Consider the following 27,642-nt stretch of genomic DNA (forward strand, 5'->3'; position numbering starts at 1 on the left):
CATTGCATGTCACTAAATATCTGTGAACTAGATTAGAAGCATTCTCTAGAACAGCAGTCCCCAACCTTTTTGGCACCAGGGACTAGTTTCATGGAAGACAGTTTTTCCATGGACCAGAGTGAGGGGTGAGTAGGGGGAGACAGGAGGCTGAGCTCAGACGGTAATTCAAGCAAAGCTTCGTTCACTGCCTGCTGCTCACCTCCTGCTGTGCAGTTCCTAACAAGCCACGGACCAGTACCTGTCCACGGCTGGGGGTTGGATACCCCAGGTCTAGAACATTGGCAGTGGTGTGAGGGTGGACTGGGAGAAGTGGCCACTGGAAAGGGACCATTAAGGGGTCATGAGAGAAGTAATGAAACCCTGAGCTCCATGGCATCAGTGAAAATAAAGAGAACAGATGTCAGAGACACTGAGGATGTGGAATTCACAGGAATTAATGAAGTGAGAGGAGAGGAGGGGAAACATCACATAAATGCATAGTTGACTTTTCAATTAGTAACTTTACATATCTATTTCCTTTGAAAACATGCTGGTTACCAGCTTTATGTTGTTTGTTGATAAGTTGGTATAAGATAAAATTCTGTCTAACTTTCTAGACTCCTCATGCTCATATAATTTTATCTTGATTTTTTTTTTTCCCCAAAACAGTTTCCTGACCAGGCAACACAGCTAAAATGGAACGTTCAGTTTTGCCTGACGATCCCTCCCAGCGCACCACCGATTGCACCTCCTGGGACTCCTGCTGTGGTGCTGAAATCCAAAATACTGTTTTTTGTAAGTACCACCCAGCATGTGTGTATGTATGTGCAGAGCTTCTGAAGAAAAAGCCATGTGAGGATAATACAGCACCTTTTGGATAATTGCAGAAATTATCTGTTGCTGCCAAATATAGGTCCAGATTCCTTGTCAGTTTAGACTTCATGTAGTCCTAGTTCCTTTATTTAGTATTAGTAGAAAGTCACTGAACTACATAATCTGTGCCAGTTGCATGTTATTCATAATACTCAGGAGTGTGTCACTTGTCATATTTAGTTTTCCTCTGTTTGATGTATCTTAATCTGACAGTAAATGATAGTACCTTTGATAAATTTGGTCAATGTTTTATTTTAACCGTTTTTATTCTCTTTGTGTGTGTTGTGTATCTACAGCTTCAACTAACTCAGAAAACATCGGTCCCTCCCCAAGAACCTGTTAGTATTATAGTTCCAATCATTTATGACATGGCTTCAGGTACAACCCAGCAGGCAGACATTCCCAGACAGCAGAACTCTTCTGTTGCTGCTCCTATGATGGTCAGCAACATTCTGAAGAGGTTTGCAGAGATGAACCCACCACGACAAGGTACATGACCAGTAGATGATATTTAATTGCCTATGTGTTATAACAGTTCTTTTGAGAGATTCCCCTTTCTCCCCGCTGCTCTCTCTTTACCCACCTCACCCTAAATCCTAGTAATAGAGTTCTGGTTGCTGTGGCCCTTTTAATGTCTGCCTGTCGCTTTCTTCCTTTCTCACTGGTTCTTTGTTTTTGTCCATGTCTCTGCTGCCTGGACTTTATTTTTGTTAGTGACTTATTATTGGGACTGACCCAGTTGCTAATGCCAGAAGCTTGTATCTATAGCACACATTGCCACAAAGCCCTAGGTTAGGATGATAGAATTTTCCATGGCTGTGAATTCCTGCCCTACCATTGATACCTGCCACTCTGTACATCACCAAGTTGAAATGCATGTTGGTTTCTCATATTTCACGGTTCAATCATGAATAGAACAATACCATTCAAAAGTTCTGTATCTTCAAAATGTTTTGTGAAGAATAAAAGCTGATACAAATGGCATCACTGCTTTTTGGGCTTCTTATATAAGTTCAGGCGGGTGCAAGTGAACCTTTTCACCAAGTGCACACTGAAGCTCTCAAACTGAGCATTTTCAAGGGAACCAGATGTTTCTGGCAAGACAAACAAGGTCTGTTCGATACTGTCGTAGCCTACGCTTAACACATAATTCATGGCAGTGCTAAATTCTTGGTTACAAAACATAAAGCTCAGCAAAGAAAACTTTTCTTCCATTTTGCTTATTTCTAATATTACAGAAGTCTGCTATCTTTCTGTTTAGAATAGTATGATAACAATTATGTTTTTAAATGAGGGAAAGTTGTTCTCTGAAACATTTTTATGTACCAAAGTGTCAAAATTTTACTAGAAACAGGAATCATGGGAGAAATTATATTTTTAGCTGTTTGTTTCCCCATATTGTATACATAGGCAAGTTCTCGCTTGAGCATAGTTTATAAGGAATGCACTGGGCAGTAGAGAAGGGTATGCTTCTTTTGTTGTAATACTTCCACCTCTTAAAATTTTCTGCTTTCATCCTTTGACTTATCTCTTCTTTCAGTTAAAAATAGGTCCTTAAGAATCAAAGTTTAAAGCTATCAGAATTTTCAACGTAGTAGTTCAGTAGTACTTTGATAATAAACACCATTCTTTCACAAACATAAGATTATCATTATTATGTCTTGTGGAATTTAAAATTAAAAAGAAATACTGTTTTGATCCTATGGCAGTCAAGCATTTTTCTACCTGTCAATAATGAAAATGTGTTTTTAAAATGGAAAAAGAAAGATACAAACTTCTTTTAAGAAATTGTTGGGATATTTTGGAAGTGGGTTGTTTTTGTTTTTGTTTTTGGGTTTTTTGTTATATTTCTACCTTAGACAGGTTAAACCTTTGGATTTCATTTTCTTTCTGTACCTTAGTTTTCCAGTGCTAGAAGAGAAGAGTGCAGTAACTTGTACAGGGCCCCTGCACATTCTCCCTTCTGCCTGAAGGCCATTATTCAATTAAGTTCTCTCACTTTCAGCCACTATAGTGTTAGGCTGTGCTCTAGGGAAGGGACCCAGCTTTTGGTTTATAATATTTATAGCTGGTTTTGGTTTATTATATTAAAATATATTAATATTTACAGGAAGGAAGGGGCAGGGTATTTGGTGGTTTTTGTTTTTGTTTTTGTTTTTTTTTTTTCAGCAAAGGGGAAATTGAGAGGATGGATCATTAGCTTCCTCGCTCCCCCAAACAAACCTTGTTTTGGAATTGTTGTGCTGTAATTCAATCTTCCTTCCCTCCCAAAACCATCACTTCCTCCCCTGAAGTGCTTTTAAGAAGTACTAATTGATGTTTAATGTTGAACTCCAGAAGTTGATCATTTCCTTCAAGTTTGGGAGAAAACTCCAATAGATGTCATAGAACGGCACTGTCCAATATAACTGCCAGTGGTCTCATGTGGCTATTTAAATTTAATTAAAATTAAAGAAAATTTTAAAATTCAGTTCCTCAGTCACCCTAGCTACATTACAAGTGCTAGCCACAGTGCACATATAGAATATTTCCATCATCACAGAAAGTTCTATTGGACAGTGCTGTCATAGAGATTTTATCTGACCTTTAATGCAACATTAGAAGGACACCATTGGTGGTGTACCTAATGCATAAATACAAACTATGTAGATCTTTTCATTAGATTCCAAATGCATAAGCCAGTTGTCAGTAAGTACCCTTGAAGCCCAACTCAAAGGTTTATCCAATTCTCCTAACTCAGTTTCTATAGAGAAATTCTAGGCATATCTTCTTAAATTCAAACTTAACTGAGGCTTGCCCCAAATTTCCTTATGAGGAAAAAACAAAACCCAAACCAAATCATCATCTGATACTTAACACCAAAGCTTAAATCCCCTGTAGCCTGTGCAGTTAAAATTTACTTTTATTTTGATCTTTAGAGTTCTTGCTAATTTTAGATTTAATTACCCTTACCCCACCGGTGTGTTGACATCATCTTTCCTGTATTGCGAATAGCTAATGACCATTTTTCTCTGTTGCAGGTGAATGCACAATATTTGCAGCTGTTCGTGATTTAATGGCTAATCTTACACTGCCCCCTGGTGGGCGTCCATAGACACTATTGTTTTTAAACCAGGAAGGCTGACAAATGAAAGTCTGAATTCAGCCTTCAGTTTTAAAAAGGAAAAGGACTATTTGACTTAAAGAGCTAAATATTCTAAACTCGCAAAATTTTTCAGGGTGCATTTCTTTCATCAAACAGACCATCAATCTTTTGTATAGTGAACTTGTATAGTGTGTTTAAATGGGACACGTTTCAAAGTAGGAAATTAATACATCAGTGTCCGCTTGCCAATCATACAGTCAATATTCTGTTTTATACTATAAAGTTACGGAAATGCCAAACTTGTTTATTTAATTGTTTTCTTATGTTTTGGGTGTAATAGTCCTTTTTGGTTTCTGTTTTGTTTTTTTAAGGCAGGTCTGTCATTTTGAATACTGTAAAACTGTGATAAACTTTATATTGAAGCTGTATTTTACTATGACCGCTTTGAATCCTTACATGAAAATGTTCTGGGAGTTGTTATAAAAACATCCCAAAGAAGCAATATTTAATAAAACTAGGTTTAAAAAAAAAACAGTGACACTCACTTGTGTGTATATCAGCTCTATAGATTTCTCAGGGCCTCCCTCCTTCTTTAACCTGGTGGGGCCAGTAATTAATTTCTAATAATATATGTCTGGAATTTGACCAAAAACATCTGCTTCTTTGTTTCAAGTTTATTTTCTTCAAACATTCCTAAATCAACTGGTGGTGAACATTTAGCACCTTGGTTGTCTTTCAGTTTAGGATTTTGGTAAAAGAGAAAGAACCCAATCTTTGAAAAGAGACAGTACTTACTATTGTCAAGGATCCCAAATACTTCAACATTCTGGTCTGTCGAGGATGTGGCAAATTTAGTTTACAGGATATTTCTGCATACAGCCTTAGTTAGGAAATGGATTTGAATACTCTGTGCTTGCATGAAATTTCTGTGATGTTCTCTTATCTTGCTTACCTTCCCCACCGAAGTTGGGGTTAGTCTAAATAACCCCAGTTTAATTTATTATCAATAAAACGATAAAATGGTTTTGCTTGAAAGAAACCTGGTCCAGTCCCCTCACTTTGAAGACTCTAATGTCCACAGTCTGTCCAGAGTCGAATGGAGTTTCTAATACTGACACATCTCAGCATAGTTTCCTTTTGGAGTACTGTGCTGTCTCTCCCAATCAGTCAGGGACTTTGATAAGCTTGAAAGAATATGACTGGAAGCAAAGGTCTTCTGATGACTTGATGTTATTTGGGAAGGTTTTTTAAGTGACACTACCATGCCAAGTTATCTGGTCACTGTAATATTAGTTCTCCATTAAATTTCAGATGTTTTGTCTAATTCCATTTTAGATGACTTAATTGAGCTTCTGTAACTACTCATTCTAGTTTCCAGCATCTCACTGCAGCTATATCATATCTGTTCTCAACTTTGCTTGATTCTCTATTCATTTCTGGTTAGAGTTGAGGCCTTCTTTGCCTTTCTTCTATGTTGTATTTCTGCTTTCATCTCCTGCTTCGTGCCCAACTCTGTCACTATTCAGGATCAAGTGACTAAACTTTTATCCTTCCTTTAACTTACCTTTTATCCTTCCGTTTCCAGTTCTCCTTACAGTGGTAATCACATCGGTTTGTCAATCTAAGATGTCTTTATCAAGGGTCAGTCCTTTTCTACTTAGACCTGAATCCTTTCTTTCATGTAGAAATCTACATGTAAAAATACAACAAATTATTTTTATCTACAGGATAATATTGCCTCAAATAACTTTATTAAAACAGTTAACTTTTCAGGTATTTTCCCTTTTAAGTATGGTTGGTTTTGGAATGTTAATTGCATTTTTAAGCATGATGCATTCAGTGGGCACTTTTCCTAATTGTAACTCATTTCCTAATGCATTGTGCAAATCAAAAGTAAGATAGGAATCAGTGAACAAAATTGCTTTTGATGCTTATTTAAGAGTACACTTTTGAATTTTGATAATTATGCTTGGTACTTGGAATTGGTATATACTTTATTAAAGCTTGAACACTCTAGCATTCGAATTTTAGGCTTCATCACAAACCATGTCTTTTGCCTCTTTTGTTACCGAGTTTCAATCAAAGGGACTGGATGCCCATAGAGATTTTCTCTTATAGGGGGTTTGGGTCTTAACTTTAAGATGTTTTCAATGTGATTTTAGTAATAAATAAAATTCACACAAGTTTCAGAGAACTACCAACTCTCTAGTTAATTTTCATGAAGATGTTTGGGTAGTAGTATGGTTTAGCATTAATTTAACCTTGAAAGAAGAAATTGGTTCTGATTTGCCACCTTTTTCTATCTGTTGAAATGCTGTTTCAGAATGTATAAAAGTACTTTCAGAATTAGGAAAAAGTGAAAACTTCAACAAAACAGGTCAAGTTATTAATAATAGGCTGAACCTTATATTTGAAAATTAACTGAGTGTGCTAAGTGCAGATACAAACTAAAATATACATGATTTTGAATTTGATTGCCACTAAAAATTAGCACAGTAACCTATTCAGCCACAGGATACTAATTCTTAATCATTCTTTGGACTGTGGTTAATTTGATAACTTCAAGAAGCACAATTTTACTATAAATTCAGATCCAATTTCAACATAAAAAGTTTCATGATTCCCCCCCCAGAAATACCTACTACATTTTGCTTTCATATTTATTTTTTACCCAAGTGTCCTTGATATAAAATCAATATTCTGAAAGTTTTAAGAGAACTTACAGTTAGGGAACTTAAGGGACAGAAAGGGCAAATGTTAATGTGTATTTCATTGTTTCTTGTGGAACTCTGTTTCATTTGGTTTGATGGGAATGGACAGTGTGTCTTAAGGGAATGATTTGAAATTTATTTAGTATAGATTTAGTATTGAGGTTGTTAAGAAAAAATTAGCAGAGGCCAACCAACATTTTACTACACAACTCCAGTATACCATGATCTGTTCACAATTTTCTATAAATTGCATCCACTTCCAAGTGGCTGTGATTTGTTAAAATACCTTGCCCAGAAATCTGATTGATGAAAGGGCACATATAGGTCAATATAAAGTAATATTTACTGAGAGCTTACTGTTGCCAGGCACTGTCCTAAGTATTTCAGTGTATATTTAATCCTCACAACAGCCCAATTGGTAGGTATTAACAGCTTCCTTTTACAGATGAGTAAACTGAGGCCCAGAAAAATGAAATAACTTGCTGAGATCAAATTTAAGACTGCTTAAGATCAAATAGCTAAGAAGAGGCCATTTGAGTCCAGATCTAGTTCTGAACACTGCCACTTTGATGTGAAATAGGCAGTCGGGGGCAGGCTTCAGTGTTTAGACTCTTAACCTCGGGACCTTTTGACTACACACAATTTTAACATGTTTTCAAAACTCAGTAAGATGACTAAACCTAACTAAAACTGAGGTGACGTCTTGTTATTTGAAGTTGATTTATTGCATTCTGACCCTCCTGGCACAATTATTTGGAACCTAACTCAGGCTCCCTTATGGGAGGAGCACTAATGATATCAGGAGTACAAAACAATCAACTAAGCTAAATGCTTCAGGACCAAATAAGTCCTTATCTGGCTATGGGCGGTGCCCCCTTCCAAAATCCAGGTGATGTCCATGTTGCGTCTTCTAGGTGGCCCAACGGCGGGTGCTTTCGAGCTTTGTGTCACCTCGGCACACTGCAAACGCATAATAGGATACCGTGGTCACATATCATTAATGCCTTGATTTGCTACAGCCAATCCGGGTTTAGGAACCAGTTAAGTAAACTTACTAGAATCGAATAATGCAAGGAGCATGTAATTTAAGAAGTGTGCTTTGAGCACTTACATCCCTACAAAAAAAACAGGACCGCGGACACCGGGCGAGAGGATAATCTGCGCCTGGCGGGGGGGGGGGGGGTGTCTCAGTTTGGAACCACAGAAAAGGGACTAAATGTCTCAGGCAGAGGCTTTCTGGGCAAGCACCGGACGAAGTATTTTTCCGTCTGGGTCACGTAAGAGTAGGGTGGGGCCGATGTGCCCCAAGAGCCAGAACGCTCCGCCCAAGGGGCCGTTCTACGTTTGGGGGCGGGGCATAGGCTGGGCCACGCCAGGGCGTCATGCTGAATCCGGCACCGCCCAGGATTACGCGCCTGCGCACTGCTGCCCACCCCCCCCCCCCCCCCCCCCCCCCGCCCCTCGCCCCAGGTGCTCTGGGGCAGGAGCAGAATCATGGTACTGTCTGAGCTGGCAGCTCGCCTCAACTGCGCGGAGTACAAGAACTGGGTAAAGGCGGGCCACTGCCTGCTGCTGCTGCGTGGCTGCCTGCAGGGCTTCGTCCGCCGGGAGATGCTAGCCTTTCACCGCGGCCTGCTCGCTTCTGCCCCCGGCTTGGACCCCAGAGCCACCTGCCGTAGCGGCTCACGGTGCAGCCCGCATGCCCGCCAGGTGAGCACCTGGCCCGGAGCCTTGATCACCGCCTCCTGACCCCGTCCCAGTCCCCGTCCCCGTCCCGAGCACAGCGTCCCGTGCCCTCCCTGGTGGGGGGGCGACCACAAGGCGAGGGGCTCAGATGCCCAAATGCCCTTCACTCCCGGGCCCCTCCTCAACTCCGCCATCTGTAGTTTCATCCTCAGTGTCAGGTGTGCGCAGAGTGGAAACAGGAGATTTTGAAACATCACACCAACAGAAATGGAGACATCCACTGGGGAAACTGCCGGCCGGGCCGCTGGCCTGTGGACGCTTGGGAGGTGGCCAAGGTAAGCACCTCAGTCTGTAGGGTTGGAGAGTGGTGACACCAGGTAGGAGTCATCTGTAGCCTGGGACCTCATAAACAGATTCAGAGAAATTGGGTGTTTAAGGTCTGGTGCCTAGGCTATTATAGTGGACCCAACCCAGCTTAGTCAAGTGGAAGCTGGCTTCTCTCTGCTTCCTGAAGGCATTTTGAGTTTTGCTACCCCTGCTTGTAAAGCTATAGGAAAGACTTTCACAAGAGATGATAGGGCAAGTTGAAGAGTGAGCATCATGAGCTCAGGCACCGAGGGAGAAACATGAAACGCGTTTTTGAGAGTGAGCTCCCTTAGTAGCTACGTTTGGTTCTAGGATACCATGAGGATGGCAAAATGAAGTTAGGAAATAAAAGGCTAAATTGTGATGGACTTTAAGTGCCCATCTAAGGAATAAAACTTCGGAGATGGGGTAAGCAGCCAGATAGAAAGATACCATAAGACCTGTTTTTAGATTTTGACAACATGACTAATTGGGCCAATTGGAGGGGAAAATTTTTTTTTGCCTTTTTGATGTTTGTCAGAAACCAGCTAGAGGGTGTGGAGGGGCAGTCAAAGTGGCCTCCTAACATAAAATAGCTTTTGGAATCAGCCTTTGTGCCAGTTAGCAGCAGGCACAGGTTGGGTGCCTGGGAAGCAGAAGAGTCCCAGCTCAGCTGCTGTGGTGTGACATTGGGCCAGCCTGTGTTCCCTCACCTCAAAAATGAAGTTGGGCTATGTCAGGGGCCTTAGACTTGGCGCTCGTGGACCAGTAAACCCACCACGCCTGCACCCTCTTCTCCATTTTTTAAAGCCTCTATATAATTACCAACTTCTCTTTTTACCTAGAAAACAGTAAAACTTAAACCTATATCTTTTACTGTGACTGGCCCTCACCTGTTTGGTCTCTGTTGCTGCTTTCTCACTCTCAGAATCGTCTTGAAGCACAGGCCACCTGTTTTGTTGCTGTCACCTACAGACCTTCTATTCCACCCCTGTGTGAATATTCTTTTCTGACCCCATTCTCCTTTTTTCTCCTTTCTCTGAACTTGCCTGGACCAGCTCCAGCCCCGATGACATCATCACCTGCTTCTACTCAGGGGAAGAAGCTCACAAGGGAGCTGGCTGGTTTTATTGTCAGTTTTTCTTCTTCTATTTTTTAATGAGCAATTTACTTTTTTAGCCCATTCCCCATCCCCTCCCCTTTAGCAACCATCAGCTTGGAGTGTGTTTCTATTTTGTTTTGTTTATTCATTTGTATGCCTAGATGCCACATATAAGTGAAAGCATATGGTATTTGTCTTTGTCTATCTGACTTATTTCACGTAGCATAATATCCTCTACATCCAACCATGTTGTCACAAATGGCAAGAAGAAAACAGAAACACCAATTCAAAGAGATATATGCCTTCCTATGTTCATTCTAGCTTACTATTAGTAATAGCTAAGATGTAGAAGTGGCCTAGGTATCCATAAATAGATGCATGGATAAAGAATATATATGAATGTGTGTATATGTATGTGTGTATATACACATACACAATGGAATATTATTCAACAGTAAAAAAAATGAAATCTTGTCACTTTCAGTACTTGCTCCCGAGCCCCAGCTGTCTGACCATATAGACTTCCGTTCCTGGAGATGACTGTTGCTGCCTTCCCCTTGCCAAGCTCCTACTTGTGTTCCTCCACCCTCAATCCCAGCTGCTAAACCTTGCTCACGCTTCTTGGAGTTGTTGAAGACCCCCAGATACATGCTTATTCATCTTTACAAGACCTACCAACCTACCTCCATGTCCACCATCGTCTTTCTGCTACAAAGGAAGAGGAGTGTCTCTTATTACTACTGGCCATGTGATGTCATTGTCCCCTGGGTTTCCTCCTACTTCCCTGGTTCCTCCTTGGCCTTTTTCTGAGTGTTGGCTTTTCTCAGGCCTCTTCTGTCCCACTCTTCTCCTCTGGTGATACTGCCAGGTCCATAGAGTTAAATATTAAATACTGTCTTTATGCTGATGGCTCCCAGATGTATGCCCCTAACCCTGCTTTCTCTTCTGAGCTCCATCTCTGCATGACTACTCCTTCTGTCCCTCTCCTACAGGCCTTCATGCCCCGAGGACTGGCAGACAAAACAGGACCCGAGGAATGTGATGCAGTTGCTCTTTTAAGCCTGATCAACTCCTGCGATCACTTCGTCGTTGATCGAAAGAAAGTCATAGAGGTAAGAGCTGTCAGATTTCAAATCGCCCAATGGGAGTCAGTCCTATAGGTACTGTGAAGACCATCCGAGGAACACACCTCATGATGCTAAAGCAACATGTAGATGTAGCACACAGTCTCTCCCCAAAACAGTGATGTGCAAAGAAACTTAGACTTTGCTTCAAAGTTGGCATCGCTTAGGCTAGCGGGGCTCACATCCCATGTACCTTCTGTGATGTCCACGAACCCCAGTGCGAATACAGTCAGCCCTTCAGTTCTCCCTAATTAACACTTTGTGACAACTTGTCATTAATACCTTTCACTGCTAAACTAGGTGAACCTCAAATTTCTTTTCTCTGTTCTGCCATAAACAGAAGCAGTTAGTTTCAGTGTTAAAAAAAAATATATATATATATATACACACACACACATACACACAGAGCAATGCATTATTCTGTTCATTGTATGCCAGCATTTGAGCCCTGCCCTTCTAAATTTCATTGACTAAAAGTTACACAGAACTAGAGAAAATAGAAACATTAGTGAATAAACAAGGTCAGAATAGATTGCTATGGCAGATTTCCTCTGGAGATTTAGACTTTCTCTGTTTCACCAGAGAACAGCTCTGGCACATTTATTACTCTGAGGGTCTTTGAAGAGAGGGTATTTGAATGGATTGTGTATAATATGTAGAGAAAACGCATGTATATTTTGCTGATATAGGTTGCTGATATAGGTTTGTATATAGGTTGCCAGTGGCTGAAAGGAGTGAGAATCCTCTGTGACATCAGCAGAGACAAAAACTACCACAGTACAAAGGTGACCCCTTCTATATCTCTTAACGAAGATGTGGAAGACTGTACATGAATTTAATATATGGTTAGGCAGCACCATCTGTCTTAAAATACAGGCAAAAGTTGGTCGTCTTTGCTTCATGGTTTCTGCAGTAAGAAACTCCCATGGCCCAGCTTCCTGGAGCTCCAACGATAGTTAAAGGGTTTTTGCATTGTCTCCTTCAGCCTTTGGGTTTATGAGGAGCTGGTAGCCAATACTCTTGCTCTTGGCAGTTGTTTTCAGTTAAGAGATATGGGGCATTGTAACAGATATGCAGCCAGTCACAAGATTTCAAGAGCTAAGGATAGTTGTAAGTTTGCTTGTATTTCTTACCCTGATGAATTTATTATTCAAGTGGCAGGTGGTTGAACATTTTGTAACTAACAAAAAACCTTTCTGCAACTTTTCTCTGGAACTACAAAATCTTAGTTTACCCCACTGTTTGACTTTGAAGCCTTTTATCTTTCTCTGTCTCTCTGTAGGTAATTAAGTGTCGTAATGAAATCATGCACTCTTCAGAGATGAAGGTATCTTCTGCATGGCTTCGAGATTTCCAGAGGAAGATCCAACATTTTCTGGAGGAATTCCAGAATATCCCAGAGATTGTGGAGGTGTACTCCACAATAGAGCAGGTAAAAATTAGATTGAACAGTTCTGACATAAAGAAGTAAGGGAAAAAAGGAACCACAGCCACTCATTAGGTTTAATTGAAATTTTAGCACGTAAATGGGGAGATACATGTTGATATAATATCTAGAATTGTGCTGGTCTGAGAGGCTATTCTGTGGTCACAGGATGTTTTGAAAATGGATACGGTCAGTGATATTTAATTATAAGTTCTTTGAGTAATCCAGTGGAGTATCTTTTCCATTCAGTCAGTTCATATATTTGTTCGATAATCCAACAGTTGTTGACGTCTGACTGGGCTGTTCACATCCCCGAGGAAGATCATCGAGATGGGGGTGAATATGAAACAGGCATTTACCTGAGTGAGAGCCAAGTAAATGAAATAGAAATGGAATTTCTAAAGGAAAAACTTCAAGAGATATATCTTCAAGCAAAAGAACAGGAGGTGCTGCCAGAAGAGGTAAAAAAAAAAAATTATCATTACCCTCTGTGTGAGTAAACAAAACAAAAAAAGATTCCAGGAAGGGAGAGTTGCTCATTTTAACATATTGCCAGTTATACTTCAGACTTATAAGAGAAATCATTTCCAGAAATGAGTATTCTTTTGGCACAGATTAACATTATCTTTAAGTAAGTATTTTCACTTCATCAGCAAACATTTGAGTGCCTAATATGTGCCACACAGTAGTAGAACAACACAGTAAGGGCTACCATAGAACTCTGTACAAAAGTTCTAGAGATTCTCTGGAGGTCAGGGAGGGTTTGCACAAAAGGCGGGTGGAGCTTTGCTGAGAAGGTCTGTTGAGCTGGGACTAACAGAATCAAATCAGAGTTTGGCAAGTTGGCAAGAGAAGAAGGGCATTCTTGGCAGAAGTAGCAGCACCTGCCAAGGCATGAAAGAACAGCTTGGGCCTGGGCAGTGAGCATAGGAGGCATGAGGCATGGTCAGATGTGAGGCGGTCAGGTAGGTTGAAGCCATATTTTGAAAGGTTTTCTGTGCCACACCATGGGGTTTGGACCTTATTCCCAAACAGTTGCAGGGAGTCAACAGATGGTTTATTTTTTTAAGATTTTATTTATTTATTTTCAAAGAGAGGGGAAGGGAAGGAGAAAGAGAGGGAGAGAGAAACATCAGTGGGTGGTTGCCTCTTGCATGCCCCCTACTGGGAACCTGGCCCCCAACCCAGGCATGTGCCCTGACCAGGAATTGAACTGGCAACCCTTTGGTTCACAGGCCCATGCTCAATCCACTGAGCTACACTAGCCAGGGCCCAACAGATATTTTTTAAGCAAGAAAGAGTAAATGAAATAGAGCACATAGGGCTTTTAGAAAGTTAATTCTTGTGACAGTTGGAGTTGGAGACTAGCTAGTAGTCTCCCGCAGTCTTGGAAAGGTGAGAGAACGAGGGCAGAAACTACACACATGGAGGAAGAGCCGGATTCGGGAGACGTTGCTTGGGCAGAGCTGATGGCTTAGTGGCTGATTAGATTACTTGGAGCATGGCGGGACCGGAAGGAGGGAGTAAAAGATCAGTGAGGTTTCTAGCTTAGGATACTGCGAGGTAAGGATGGGTTTAAGTCCTAATCAGGAGTATAGGAGAAAGGAATCCCATTTGTTCCATGTAAGCTATAAAATTAAAAAAAGAACCGAATTGTATTCTAGAAAGGTTCCAAAATATTCCAGCAGTTGCTAGATTAGAATTCTAGATCACCAGATCTTAGACAAATCATTTTATCTCTCCATTTCACCTTGTCTGAGGAAGGTGGTTTTGCTGGTTACCTCATTAAACACAGAGAAGATGTTCGTGTACCACAAAGTGTGTATCTCTTTTCATTAAGCTGTGCTCCTTACTGGTCCATATGCATGTGTGAACTGTTTGACCTTGACCCAGATGCTTCATTCCACTTGGTGAGCTCTATTAGCACAGGCACTGTGTATGGCTGGTTTTTGGGTGTGCCCTCCCTGGCACACCATAGGTATTTAAAATGAAGAATAAGGCTGTCAAATCTTCTGTTTTCTAAATCTATGTGTTTCATCTTTCTTTATTTTAAAATGCCATTAGAGCCCGGCTGGTGTGGCTCAGTGGATTGAGTGCTTGCCTGCGAACCAAATGGTCGCTGGTTCGATTCCCAGTCCGGGCACATACCTGGGTTGCAGGCCAGGTCCCCAGTAGGGGACAGGGGAGAGGCAACCACACATTGATGTTTCTCTCCCTCTTTCTCCCTTCCTTCCCCTCTCTTTAAAAATAAATAAATAAAATCTTAAAAAAAAAATACCAGTAGAGCCAGCCCCAATTCTCTTTCTGCTTCTGCTTTCAGAAGCAGAATTGAACAAGAGAAGGCAACCAGAGGATTGGGCACATGGCCCCTGAGTCGTTCATAGTTTCCTCTTCTCTGTTGAGGGAGCTACAGTTCTTTCCTGTTCACGGAACAAAGAGCAAAACACATCAGCAGCAACACAAGCCAGGAGTCTATGTGAGCTGTGAGCTGGAAGGGAACCTGGCAGTCATCTTATCATAGCCCATGCTTTACGCATGAGGCAGCAACACAAAGGATCAGGTGCTGTCAGATGTAAGGCCACCAGCTGGGTCAGAGGGCTGACTGTGGGTCTCCTGGCTCTGGTTCTGTGCCTTTCCGCATGCCTCACTGCATCTTGTATCACTGAAGAGCTAGCAACTGTAAATTTCAAACCCTCATTATCTCTGTTTTACAGAGAGGAAGTTGGGGTTAATTGGCTTGTTCTCTGGGTTCCCAAGTCTCTAGATAGAGTTGATAAGTTCTCGTTTTGCATGCTTTTGTTCAGTAGACCATGGCATTTCTCTTGATATTTCAGTTGATCAAAATGTAAATTCAGATTGATTGGCATGTTATCTCTAAGAAGTTGAAGGGTGGCCTTCCATGATGTGTGGAACTTGACCTCATTTGTAAGTTCAGTACCAGATGTGGTCATCCATGTTCTTTAGCGTTACATCTCTAAAGTCAGATGATTCAATAAACCAAATTTCAGTGACTCTAACATGCCATCAATTGTAAGACACACCATTAATTCATTTACTTCTAAGACAGAAAAGAAATGCTGCCAATTAATTGTAAGACACTATCAGTGGTAAGATGCATTCTCATTTAAGATGTTGAAATATGAAAAAAAAAGGTGGATCTAGGAATTAAGAAAAACAGTAATTCTATTATGACCACAGGACTTTTTTTATAAATGTTTAACAAGATCTGTTTCTGGTATTCGTTAAAACAAAAGAAGGGTTGGAAAGCCAAGTTGAGACAAAACAGTTAATGCTGGTAATTTGGTGTGATGGTTCCCAAAAATGCATCATGGAGCATGAGAGTGAGTGCCAAGGAGCACATAGCGGAGAGAGCTCATCATCTCCGTTCTTTTTCTGCTCGAGTGTTGAGCCCTTATGATAAATAACATTATAAAAGGGGCTCCCATGAAAGTACACTATGCGTGTAGAAGTGATTGTCAAATGCATTCCGCTTCAGAGCCACATGGGAGCAGCAGCTGGACAGGTCCCTTGGGACATGTGTGGAGCATGTCCAGCAAGGGCCCCACGGCAGCAGAATTTAGCTGCTACCTAAGATCCCTTCACACAGCCCTGCCGGCCTTCCATGCTCAATTCAGACCTGGGAGTTTAAAAACTTCAGCTAAAGCACATTGACTGCAGTCAGTGGCTAAAAAAACATGTAAAGAACTTGCACATTCTTGAAAATCATCACTGATTTCGTAAACCCTGCTGAGGGAACCACCTTCACAGAGAGCTATGGGGAGGCCTGGAGAGAAGGGGCAGTGACAATGTACTCAAGGCAGTCAGAGAGAGGATCAAAATGTCACTTTATTATGTTCCAGAAATATTCACTGAGCAAGCACCTACTGTGTTGCAGGCACAATCCTGGAAGCTTGGTGTGCATCATTGAACAAAACGAAGATCCCTGTAGAGGGAGACAGACAGTAAACAGTCAACATAATAAATAAATGATGTGTCTTAGAAGAAGTACTGTGCTGAGCAGAGTATGGGCCATCAGGAAACAGAGTGGGGCGAGTATCAGGTTATAGTAGGGTGGTCAGGATGGCCTTACTGAGAAGAGACTTAGCAGCACCTTGGAGGAGGTGAGGACTGGCCATGCGTGTATCTGGAGCAAGAGCATTCAGGCAGAGGGAGCAGCAGAAAGCTGGGCCAGGGTGGCTGGAGTGGGGTGAGGGTGAGAATAGTGGGTGAGGAGGTGAGAGTGAAGATGGAGGAGGCAGGTCACTTTGGGCCTTGTAGAGCCAGTGCCAAAGATCCAGGCTCTTCCTTCTGAGATGGGAGCTGTGGCAGAGTTCCCGGCAGCAGAATGGCAAAAGGAGTGCAATTGGCTGCTATGTTGAGGATACTGGGGAGGGGTGGGGGTGGCTAAAGATAAAAGCAGGGAGACCCGTTAAGAGGCTACTGCAGATACCAGGTAAGAGAGATGGTGATCGGACCAGGGTGGAAGTGTAGAGGTGGTGAGGTGGGCAGATGTGGCATGTGGGAGAAAGAGGCATCAAACACAAGTCCAAGGGTTTTGATTTAAGGGAGTAGAAGGATGAGGTGCTAAGCATCTTTTGCCTGTATTAGCCTCTGGCACATGGTAGACTGACTCTCACTAAACATTTATTACATGAATGTGGGGAGGAAGGAATGTGCCAGACACAATGCTAAGTGTTTTTAGTAGGCTATTTTAATTCTCACGAGAATTCTTGTGGGGTCGGTAACATCATCCTTTGTTTGCATACATGGAAATAAGTTCAGAGAGGTCAAGTGTCTTGCCCAAAGTCACATGGTGATTAAGTGACAAAGTAGGGCTTCAATATCCGGGTCCATCTGACTGTGTTCCATAATTTTCCTCTAGTACTTCAGGTTTTCCATTTCTACTTTCTCTTCCCCCTTTACATATAATTAATAATTTTAGAAAACCTTCTTTTACTTTTTCTCCGCTCTCCCCACCTAACCAAACTACAATAATTGCCCCTATTACACACATTTCAAGAGAGAATCAGGAGATGACAGCACACGGTCACAGCTCCCAAGTCTCCAGACGGGGAGGGAGGACCCCACTCCATCTTGGAGTGTGTGTGTGTGTAGTGCACAGTCGCAGCCAGCGTGGTCTCGAGCATTGTGGGAAGGACCCTGGGGGTGCTTCTAGAGCACCAGGCACCAGCAATAAGTGTGCTGTGTTTGCTGTGAATAATGTCATTGGTGCGATCTTCATTGTACATGTTTATGGTTTCACATTTATGATTTTAAAGCCCAGGTGTCTTTCGGGAGTTGTAGGCTTGTTTCCAGCCATGTGACACGCAGCTCCAGCTGAAGGGCACGTCGCTGCATACTTACTAACTTTTCTGAAGACCTCCTCCCTGGCCCTCCCTGCTCCCTATTTATCCAGGCGATAAGCTGCAGCCAGTCTTCCCCCACTCTCTTCTGTCCCCAGCATACATCGTCCAGCATCTCTGGCTGTTTCATTTGCTGACATCACAATCGCCTGAGTGCTTGCTTAGTTTCTACCCTAGACCTGCTGCATCAGAATCTACAGTTTTAAGAACCACTGTTCTGCTAAGGGTAGGGTACTCCACCACTTTTCTTCATTAGATTTTGATCACCTTGACCTAGCTTAAACTTGGGAGTCCCCCATTAAAAAAATTTATCACACCCAAAAATATGAGTAACTCTCATCTTTGTAATAAGCACAGTGACCAGTGAGGGTGTCTTGGGATAAGCGCTTGGTACATTTCCATGGTACTATTCTGAGTACTTTTATTAAATATCAGGTAGTACATTAGTGGTGGGAGTTTAAATTGGTACATCCTCAGTAAATGGAGGCTTTGGCAAAATCTATTAATAAAACAGAAAACGCCATCAGAATTAAAACTGCATTTCACTTCTAAAAACATCCTACCAATGGACTTATCTTTTATTCAAAATGATACAATACAGCATTATTGGTCCTAACAGAAGGTTTGAAATAATATGTTAAAATGTGAAACATCAACAACTGAAATATTCAGCCATTAAAAAAGATAACAAGGCCACTCTTTATAATCTGTTTTAGGAAATAGGAAAGATCAGTTGAAGAACAATGTCTAGTATGCTGGCATTTGTATATTTTTTTAATGTGTATACAGTATATACACATGCTCACATGGAAATGCATAGAATATCTCTGGAACAAACACAATTTCATTGTGGTCACCTCTGGGGGAAGGAGCTAGGTGACCGAGGACAGGGGTTTGGAAGAGAACTGATTATTTACCTTGTACTCTTGTGCTCATCTTGAAGTTTTTACCTGTACATATATTACTATTAAATATATATAAACAGATATACCCATATGCATGCATATGGATAACCATACACATCTATATGTGTATCTATGGATATATGTTTAATAGTAATGCATGTATAGGTACAAAAATTAAAATGAAAAGGCTTCATTTTATATACATGTACATATGTGTATACATATGTGTGTGTGTGTGTGTTACAAGGGTTTTACTTAACGGTTTTTTGGCTTTACGATGGTGCAACACAGATAACATATTTCAGTAGAAACCATACTTTGCATTTGATCTCTTCCTGGGCTAGCTATATGCAGTATGATGGATAATCTCTCATGGTGCTGGGCAGTGGCAGTGAGATAATTTTGCCCAACTAGGCTAACGTAGGTGTTCTGAGCACGTTTAAGGTAGGCTAGGCTAAACTGTGATGTTTGGTAGGTTAGGTTGTATTAAATGCATTTTTAAATTATATTTTCAACTTACTATGGGCTTACCAGGATGTGACCCCATCCTAAGTTGAGGATCATCTGTGTGTTGCAAACATCCCCTTGCGTGGCCCAGAACCAGCTAGCCTGGGTCTTATTTTTGAGTAGAGGATGCTTTGTTTCAAACCTTAACCTGTTTATGGGCGGTTGTCTGCAGCCAAGGTTTCTATCTCGTGGTGGAGACACGAGCAGGAGCCAGTTAGTTTTCCCCTGAATTACAAGCCTGCTATAAAATGGTGTCAGCTGTAAACCGTATGGTTTCTTTTTGCAGATCTTAAATCAACTGGAGGTGGTAAAAGAATTTCTAAGAAACAATGAAGATCTTAGAAATGGTCTTACAGAAGATATGCAGAAGCTAGACAGCCTCTATCTACAGCATCAGAAACTGGATTCAAAGGAACCTGGGGCACAGGCACCTGAAGGGGAGGCCTGAGGTAAATTTAGGCACTTGATGTTAAATAAGGATACAATAGCCTCATCTCTTTGATGTCTGTTCTTTTATGTAAGGTCATAATGAACACACGCTTAGTCTCATCTGAAGTTTCCCTATGTCCTTATTGTTTGAGAGAAAGGACACTGGGCTTTGTGCTCTTTCTAGTTGATAGTTTTCATATATAAAGTAATTCAACAAAAACTCCCTGCCAACTTCATGTAGTCAGATATACCTGAAGTCATTGGTCTAGTCTTAAGGGATTCAACTTTATAACATAATCAAAGAGCATGCCAACCCTAAAGTGATGCCAATGATGTCTAGCTCTTAGGTGTGATATTAATAGCAACTTGTTAATTTCCTTAGGTAAAACTCGTTAAAATAAATAACTGTCTTCGGTATTTTACTCCCGCCCCCCCCCAAATAAACTTAAATATTTTCTTTTATTTTAGGTTGCCCTTTGACAAAAATCAGACATGTCCTATGAAAGTCAGCACAGCTTCCATCTCAGCCATCCTTTTCTGTGCAAAAGGGAAAACGTACCAGAGTCTACCAACCAAAAAGGCATTTTTGTTGTCTTTTCCTGGACTTTTCCTTTGATCCTTTGGGAATTTTTTTTTAATATTCATAAGCTTAGTGTTCTGTGATTTATACTGGCCAAAAAATATTAGGTACTCTTATGCCAAACGTGTTTTTCAGGGGTTTTTGGTGTTTTTTCTTTTTGTTTGTATCGTTTTGTTTTGTTTTGTTATGTTGCTATTTAAAAGGTAAGATTCTTTTCTGGTCCTAAACTCTAGCTGCTTAACACAGTAAAGGCTGTGTTTGCCTGTGGGAAGGGTCACGCAGAGTTCTCTGCCCCCTGGCAGGTAGGTCCTGCTCCACCCCACCCCCTCCTTCCTGAAAGTCTCATTCATGAGGATGCCCAAGGGGTGAGCTGTGATGTAAAAGTCAAGATATAAATCCTTCCTTTTTAGAAGGTAAGAAAAAAATTGCCTGAAAGGCCATTTTCTAGCCATTTCCAATTAGTTACAGAGCTATTACCACCAGCTCTGCTAGCCTGAGGCAGTAGGACAAGGAAGTGGGCCCAGGCTGGTCAGGGGGGTGGGGAGTGGAGAACACGGTGACTTGACTGACCAAAGGGGGCTGGGGGACCCTAGGCCAGCATCACAAACAGGGATGTTGGGTAAAGCTCTGCAGTTGCTGACTTGTACGCGGCACTTAAGAAAAGTAAATTCCCTTGGCAGTCACAGCTCTTTCTGTTCAGCTAGATCCCAAGTGCTGAGCACAGGGACTGGCCCTCTTGTGCTCAATGAATATTTGTTGACTGAAGGGTCAGCCGATAGCTTACGAGTATTCGTATATACATGTAAATGTTAGTTATACTATTATGTAAGCCTGGCCTTTCCTTGCAAGATTTAAGAATGAAATTTCACCACTCTTATGGGAATTCAAAGACATCATTTTCTTCCAACAGATTCACAAATTCATTCATACTTCCTTACTCCTTTTACCCAAAATGCCATCCACTTCTGTCTTTGTTCTGTTTTGTTTCCGGAACTGTGAAACCCCATCCCATTGTATGCAATGGTGCTCAACTGGGCCACGTTGCCCCTGAACCTTCAGGGACAGAATTGCCAATTGTCCCCGCTGCCTGGAGGAATAGCCCCACTGAAACCGAACTCTTTTGCTTCCTCAGCTGCCCATCAGGAATGTGATCTGTAGAGAATGGGCCGAGGGTGGAGGTATATTTTTACATTAAAAGGCATTTAATATAATTTTGTAAAACCTGGATGAATGTAGATGTGCCTATAATGTCCTGCTTTAATCTTTCCTGTTTCTATTTGATCTTTTTTTTTTTAAAGATTTTATTTATTTTTAGAGAGGGGAAGGGAGGGAGGAAGACAGGGAAAGAAACATCAATGTGTGGTTGCTTCTCGCGCGCCCCCCACCAAGGACCTGGCCAGCAACCCAGGCCTGTGCCCTGACTGGGAATCCAACCGGCAACTCTTTGGTTTGCAGGCCGCTCCTCAATCCATTGAGCCACACCAGCTGGGGCACTATTTGGTCTTTAATCTTAACATACTCTTTCCCCCTTCATTTCTTTTTTTTTTTTAATTTTTTATTGTTATTCAATTACAGTTGTGTGCCTTTTCTCCCCATCCCTCCACCCCACCCCAGCCGGACCCCCCTCCCTCCCCCACCTCCACCCTCCCCCTTGCAGGGGATAGTGGGGAGGGGACAGTGAGGAGAGGGGATTACAGGAACCCCCTTCATTTCATGGAGTTCCTTCAGGTAACTTCACTAGTGAAGTAAGAAGAATTTTCATTCAGCTTGCAGCTCCTCCAAACTAAGAAACTTGGAAATATTTCCTATCTTCTAGATATGAGAGTCAAAACTTGGCATCAACTTAAATCTTGATTCACTAACCAATTTAAGACCTCATTTCCAATGGGATTATGAAGTCCTGATTTTCATACCACTTGTATCTAGTTAGTTTTTCCTTGTCTATCTAACATTTATCAAGTGTAAACCATGTGCCAGGCACTAAGGTAAATGCAAATATGAGGATTTTAAAGGTATGGATGGTGGTCTATGAGCTTTCATCTTATTGGGCTTAATGTCTGCTTTGATAAATTAAAGATACTGTTCAGAAAACTATACTGGCAGTGTTTAATTACATTGAAACTAAAACAGAAAGGAAGACATTCCCAGAGAGGGCTTAAAAGTGAATGTGGTGTGTACAGGGACATCAGCCTGTGGGCCTTTCTTCTATAGACCTCTGCATGTGGGCACCGAGTATGCACCAAAGGGTATTCACAGCAGAATTGGCAGCCAGCCATCAGGGGAAGACTGGTTAAATAAGTCAGCACAGCTGTGCTACAGAATATTATGCACCTGGTAAAAAAGAATGAGGAAATGCTACAAAGCAGTAACATAGGCTAATCTCTAAGACCTATTAAACAGAAAAGCAGAATCCTTAACAATGCATAGCATGCTGTAAAACTATTTGTATTTTAAGATAACATGTCTGGAAAGTCGTGTGTTTTTCCCAAGATTTGTTGCTGATCTGTGAAAGGAATTGGGGTTGAGAAGAGGGGTTCAAAGAAATTTGGCTTTTCTACTTTGTGAAAATTTTACAACAAACATGCAGTTGTGTATTTTGAATTTTTTACTTAAATTTCAAAATAAAGAGATATGAACAATATAGATTCAGACTGTAAGAGTTATGTGTCACATTTCCTGTAGTCGTAGCATCCATTTTTGTGGAAATCAGCTCCACCTCCAGGGAGATTTGTGAGTTGTCAAGGTCAGAGGCCCCCAGGAAGTGGTTTCCTTTCTGCACAGGCTTTGTTTCATCTCGGAGTGCCTTGTTTTCACCCAGCAATATGATTTGCTCTCAGCCTCTCCCTGAAACACGATATATGGTTCATGCTTTGAAAGACTTAGAGTCTGAGAAAAAATGGTTTTTAGCATCATAGTTGCAAAGATAAGGCAGTTCTCTGGAGTTTAGTCTAGTGCTTTGCCAGGAAGCTCAGAGGACCTAAGGAGGAAGTAACGACTCATTACACTCAATATAAAAACAAATTTGGGGGAATTACAAATGTGTGTCAGTAACAAAAACTTCTGGGAAAAAAACTGCCAATTGAGAAAATGTTATTAGTTTCATAAAGTACTGGTAGAGATCTGTAGACAGTTTACAGTTAAATTGCAAAGGCCAGAAAGGGTTATTTATGTTTGAGAGTTTGGGGAGATTATGAAATGATTGTTACCCTAATGATTTGAAAGTTTCATTTTTATTAACGTATTAATCACTCATATGGCTTTAAGCATGAATATCCTAGGCAACAAAGGGTTAGATCTCTTAATTGAGTGTGCATACTATGAATTGGATCCTGCAAGCGTAGCACTGCATGAGAGTAGAGGTGTTGTAACCTTCTGAATGTTTTCTCTAACCTTTTTGCCCACTAATTTATAAATGTAGAGTAATAGGAAATTATCAGCAAAGAGTACCTCCTTTTCCCTCACCAGGTTAATTAGAAACCTACCTGTTCTGGCATGTGTTCAACAGACAGCGGCCTTTTATTGAAACATGATACTCAAATTACAAAATACATTTTGTAAGACAATCTAAAAATATATTAATTTCTACTCATGTAATAGTGAAGGGGGAAATCCTTCAAAGTTTTCATAAAAATCTAGATAAAAGGCTATGATTCAGTTGAGAACTTTAAGAACAGCTTTTTACTACTTCATGAGAGTTTTTAGAACTGTGTGTGTGTGGTTGCCAGCCTAGAAGATAGCCCCTGGGATGCCTGCCTCCTGGTATTTCCACCCTTGTATTGTCCTCCCACAGTGTACCAGGGTTGGCCCATGTGACCAATAGAACACAGCTGAAGTGATGGTGTGTCAACCTCCCAGGATGGCTTCCACTTTGGGTTCTCTTTCTGGGAACACGTGCTGTGAGTCAAGTGTGTTGTAAGCAGCCCCGTGGCCCACATGACAAGGAACTGAAGCCTCCTGCAAACTCAGTTTGGAAGTGGGATTCTCTAGCCCCAGGCAAGTCTTCAGAGACTGCAGCCACAGTCAACAGCTAAGAGACCCTGAGCCAGCAGCAAACACCTAGCTAAGCCATTCCTATTCCTGACCCTCAGAAATTGTGTGAGATGATATTTTTTGTTGTTAATTTAAAATATCTGTTGTTTAAAGCTAAGTTTGGGAGCGATTTGTTATACAGCAGCAGATAACTTAATACATTATTGTTTTCCACAGTTTGTTTCTTCCCCCTGTATGTAAAATGTGTGATGCAGAAACTGTCCATAAAGAGAACTTCTGCTTAGATGCCACAATAAAGGGGAGTCTTCGAGAGTTCCACTAATGTGCATATCTTATCCCAAACCTGATCATTTCAGAACCTTTCATATGGCTGTTTTAAATTTGTTTGCATTTGTTTGTTGAAATTTAACAAAAGCAACCTTAAACACATTTATTGAGGTTCCCCAGTAGACCACTCTGGAACTTCCTGCATCCTCCAGAGGTAGGCAGAGATTTTGCATCAAACCCTAGAGGGTAGCCTCTGCTACAGAATGACCTCACCCCCACAGCCCCACCCTTCTCTTTTCTGTCCTCCCTGGTTTAAGAAAACTTAGCATCTATGAGATTCCTGGTGGGGAAGGTGGATACTCTGGGCTAATACTGTTGACCACAGACCCTCATTCCCAACTGTAGCTAGTGTTCAACACAGGGCAATAGGTCAACCAATTTTACAAACTCCAATTTGCCCATTTTTAGGCATGAGGAGAAGAGGAAAGGGTTATGATTTTGTCATTTTTATTTCCTAGTTACCTAGAGTTCAGGGTTGACAGTAATTGACCTCACAGTTATTTTATTGTTTCCATGGAAGATTCTATAATTGCTCAGTCACAAAGAGATTCTAGATTCTCTTAATCAGTACTCCTTAAAAGTCTAAACTGGATTTCACAGAGTTTATTTAAACTCACTTTGAAGTATTTCCATCAATAGAAATAGCCCCCAGAACTCTTGTTTTGGTCTAAGACTTGTGACTCTAGCAAAGTTTAAAAGTCATGTGTGCTAAGCATCCTTATTTGGCCTGGATACACAAAACAAGTAAAACATGTTCCCAAGAGAGCTTTAAGAAAAAATTTTTTTTAAACTGAGATCATTGTAAATATGTTTCATTCAAGTAATCTTTCTTCCCAATATAAACTAAACCTTCAATTTGTGGGTACCATGAAGAAAAAACCAAGCAATCTACCTTCCTCAGCTTCTACCAAACTATTTCTAGGTCAAGAAAGAGACTGCACTCAGTTTCAGTTCTATGCTACCTTGCATTTCTTTTATTAACCAAACTGCAGGTTTAAATGAGATTTGCACTGTTTTAAGAGTCTAAAGGAAACTTTTCGTTGGTCTTCGGGAAGAAAAACAGTTCAGTGCTTGCAGGCTGCAAAAGTTCGATAGTCATCTCAGTCATTAATCTCATTTCGGGGACTGCAGATTGGGGCTTGTGGCCACCTAGTCACAGGCTGTGGTGTCGGTGGTGAAAGGAGTGTCGTCGTCAGTGGCGATGGGAGTGGTGGTGGCGGTGGTGGCAACGGCGGGGACAACAGCAGTGGCCTCCTCAGCTCCACCGCCGTAATGGTAGACTACGTAGCGACTTGCCTGCACACTCTGCGCCACCACGTTGGCACCGTGGCAGGCCATCAGCAGCAAGTTTCGAGGCTGTACGCGGTAAGCAAAGCGCATGAAGGCCATCGAGTAGAGGATGAGCGCTGTAGTCATGCGGCCGCTGATGATGTCCGGAGACGCCTTCATGTCCCGAAAGGCAGCCAGTGGTAGGCCCCAGTTGGCCACCGGACCCCAAAAGTGTGTACTAGTCACATAATCACGGAACTCCTTGGTCTTCAGGTAGTCCTTTGCCTTCCGCCACAGTGCCGCTATCGCCGCCATGATCACGGAGCCGCGGGACTGCCAAAGGATGAACTGCCAGCTCACAATGATGTGGAACGTGGAGAGGGGATGCCATAGCAACCCGGATGTGACGTCAGCGCACCGCCTCACGGCTTAGCTTGACTGCTGTAAAGTGCACCAGACCGCACGTGCCGCTATCTTGAGTGCACGGCAATGCCGTAAAGTGTGTCGGACAGCACAGGCTGCAGTTATATGTGCCTTCCTTCTAGTGAGTACCTGGAATGTGTGGAATGCACATTTGTGCATGAATGTCTGTGTGTGCCCCTCTAGCAAAGGTGGAACCACAGCCTCATTATTTGCATCCATCATGCTACGGCCACCATAAAGTTCTCAAGGCTCTGCTTACCACCAAAGAAGGTGTGGGTTCGGCTGCTTGCTTCTCCTCGGTTATATAGAGGGGAACTTTGCTTGTTCCGTTCAGTCTGTGAACACTATTGACTAGATGCTGATACAAAATTCTTCAACCACGTAAAGGATTTTAGGCCTTACACAATTTGCCAGAGTGTTATTTGCAGACATAGTGACAGCTCACCCCTAAATATCCCAGCATCTGGTTCCTAACAAGGACATTCTCCTAACTTAACCACAATACAATAATCCAGTCACATACTTAACACTTAGTGCAGTACTGATATCTAATATGCAGTGTATATGTAAGTTTTAGAGTTTTATGCAGTTTTTTTTCTTGTTGGAGTAGGAGACATCAAGGATCCAATCAAGATTCATATTTACTTATCATCTCTTTTATATTAATCTCCCTTAATATAGAATAGTTTTGCAGTGTTCTTTGTCTTTAGTGACTTTGGTATTTTTGAAGAGTACAAGTTAGTGGTTTTTCAGCATGTTCTTAATTTGGATTTGCCTGTTTTCTCATAATTAGATTTAGGTTAAACATTTTTTGGCATGAATACTACACAGGTGACGTTGTGTCCTTAATGCATCACAGTCGCAGGCACTGGGTCATTTGTTCCATCATTGGTGATATTAAGTTTGATCACTTGGATAGGGAGTTGTCTGCCAGGTTCCTGCATTGCAAAAGCAGCTTGCTCTCTCTGTAATCAACAAATAAACCAGAGGGAGCCTCTTTGAGAGTCTATGGATATTGTATTTTCCAACAGTCTTTCATCTAATACTTAATATCCATTGATGAAAATTCCTAATGACAGCCGTGGCTGGTGTGGCTCAGTGGATTGAGCACTGGACTGCGAACCAAAGGGTCACTGGTTCGAATCCCAGTCAGGGCACATGCCTGGGTTGTGGGCCAGGTCCCCAGTAGGGGGCATGTGAGAGGCAACCACACTTTGATGTTTCTTTCTCTCTTTCTTTCTCCCTCCCTTCCCCTCTTTAAAAATAAATAAATAAAACCTTTAAAAAAGAATTCTTAATGACAAAACTGATTATTATTTTCCCAGTGTTCTCTACTTTTTCCCAATAAAAATAATAATTGTTGAAAAGTAAGTGTACTTTGAAATATGAATATTTTAAGTACTGATTTATAAACAAGCCCATTGTACCTTTAAAAGTTATTACATTCAGCCCTGGTCAGGTGGCTCAGTTGGTTGGAGCATTGTCCAGACACCAAAAGGTTGTGAGTTCAATCCCCAG

At 41.5% G+C, this 27,642-nt stretch overlaps 3 protein-coding genes across 6 annotated transcripts in view; 2 read left to right on the forward strand and 1 right to left on the reverse strand.

Moving 5' to 3' along the window:
• The window catches only part of MED14 (mediator complex subunit 14), a 74,502-nt gene extending 69,366 nt beyond the window's left edge, over positions 1 to 5,136 (forward strand). For all 3 annotated transcript variants that reach the window (XM_053917038.2, XM_053917037.2, XM_053917039.2), the window contains 3 exons: positions 649 to 774; positions 1,149 to 1,341; positions 3,873 to 5,136. In XM_053917038.2, coding sequence (XP_053773013.1) covers positions 649 to 774; positions 1,149 to 1,341; positions 3,873 to 3,946 — 393 coding nt within the window. In that variant the 3' untranslated portion in view covers positions 3,947 to 5,136. The remainder of the gene's footprint in view (positions 1 to 648; positions 775 to 1,148; positions 1,342 to 3,872) is intronic.
• A 2,964-nt stretch (positions 5,137 to 8,100) lies between these two features.
• CXHXorf38 (chromosome X CXorf38 homolog) lies at positions 8,101 to 27,456 on the forward strand. 2 transcript variants are annotated; one of them, XM_053917439.2, is made up of 7 exons: positions 8,101 to 8,358; positions 8,547 to 8,669; positions 10,774 to 10,893; positions 12,188 to 12,337; positions 12,613 to 12,792; positions 19,393 to 19,555; positions 20,004 to 27,456. In XM_053917439.2, exons 1-6 carry the CDS (start codon positions 8,143 to 8,145, stop codon positions 19,552 to 19,554), a joined length of 951 nt encoding a protein of 316 aa, XP_053773414.1. In that variant the 5' UTR covers positions 8,101 to 8,142; the 3' UTR covers position 19,555; positions 20,004 to 27,456. The 2 variants fall into 2 exon arrangements, with proteins under 2 accessions (XP_053773414.1, XP_024435787.3); XM_024580019.4 differs by having other exon boundaries at positions 8,535 to 8,669; positions 20,004 to 27,452.
• Positions 25,582 to 26,016, reverse strand: MPC1L (mitochondrial pyruvate carrier 1 like). The gene has a single exon (XM_053916942.1). It carries the CDS (start codon positions 26,014 to 26,016, stop codon positions 25,582 to 25,584), a length of 435 nt encoding a protein of 144 aa, XP_053772917.1.
• Positions 27,457 to 27,642: the final 186 nt, after the last annotated feature.

The sequence above is a fragment of the Desmodus rotundus genome, chromosome X, assembly GCF_022682495.2.
Source record: "Desmodus rotundus isolate HL8 chromosome X, HLdesRot8A.1, whole genome shotgun sequence".
Taxonomy (NCBI): Eukaryota; Metazoa; Chordata; class Mammalia; order Chiroptera; family Phyllostomidae; genus Desmodus; species Desmodus rotundus.

Bases quoted from the DNA above. Each gene is read 5' to 3' on its own strand.
- CXHXorf38 (XM_024580019.4), top strand. From the start codon at position 8,143: ATGGTACTGTCTGAGCTGGCAGCTCGCCTCAACTGCGCGGAGTACAAG. The intron at 8,359-8,534 runs GTGAGCACCTGG...CGCCATCTGTAG, and splicing joins GCAGCCCGCATGCCCGCCAG to TTTCATCCTCAGTGTCAGGT. The intron at 12,338-12,612 runs GTAAAAATTAGA...ATAATCCAACAG, and splicing joins TGTACTCCACAATAGAGCAG to TTGTTGACGTCTGACTGGGC.
- MPC1L (XM_053916942.1), bottom strand. From the start codon at position 26,016: ATGGCGGCGATAGCGGCACTGTGGCGGAAGGCAAAGGACTACCTGAAG.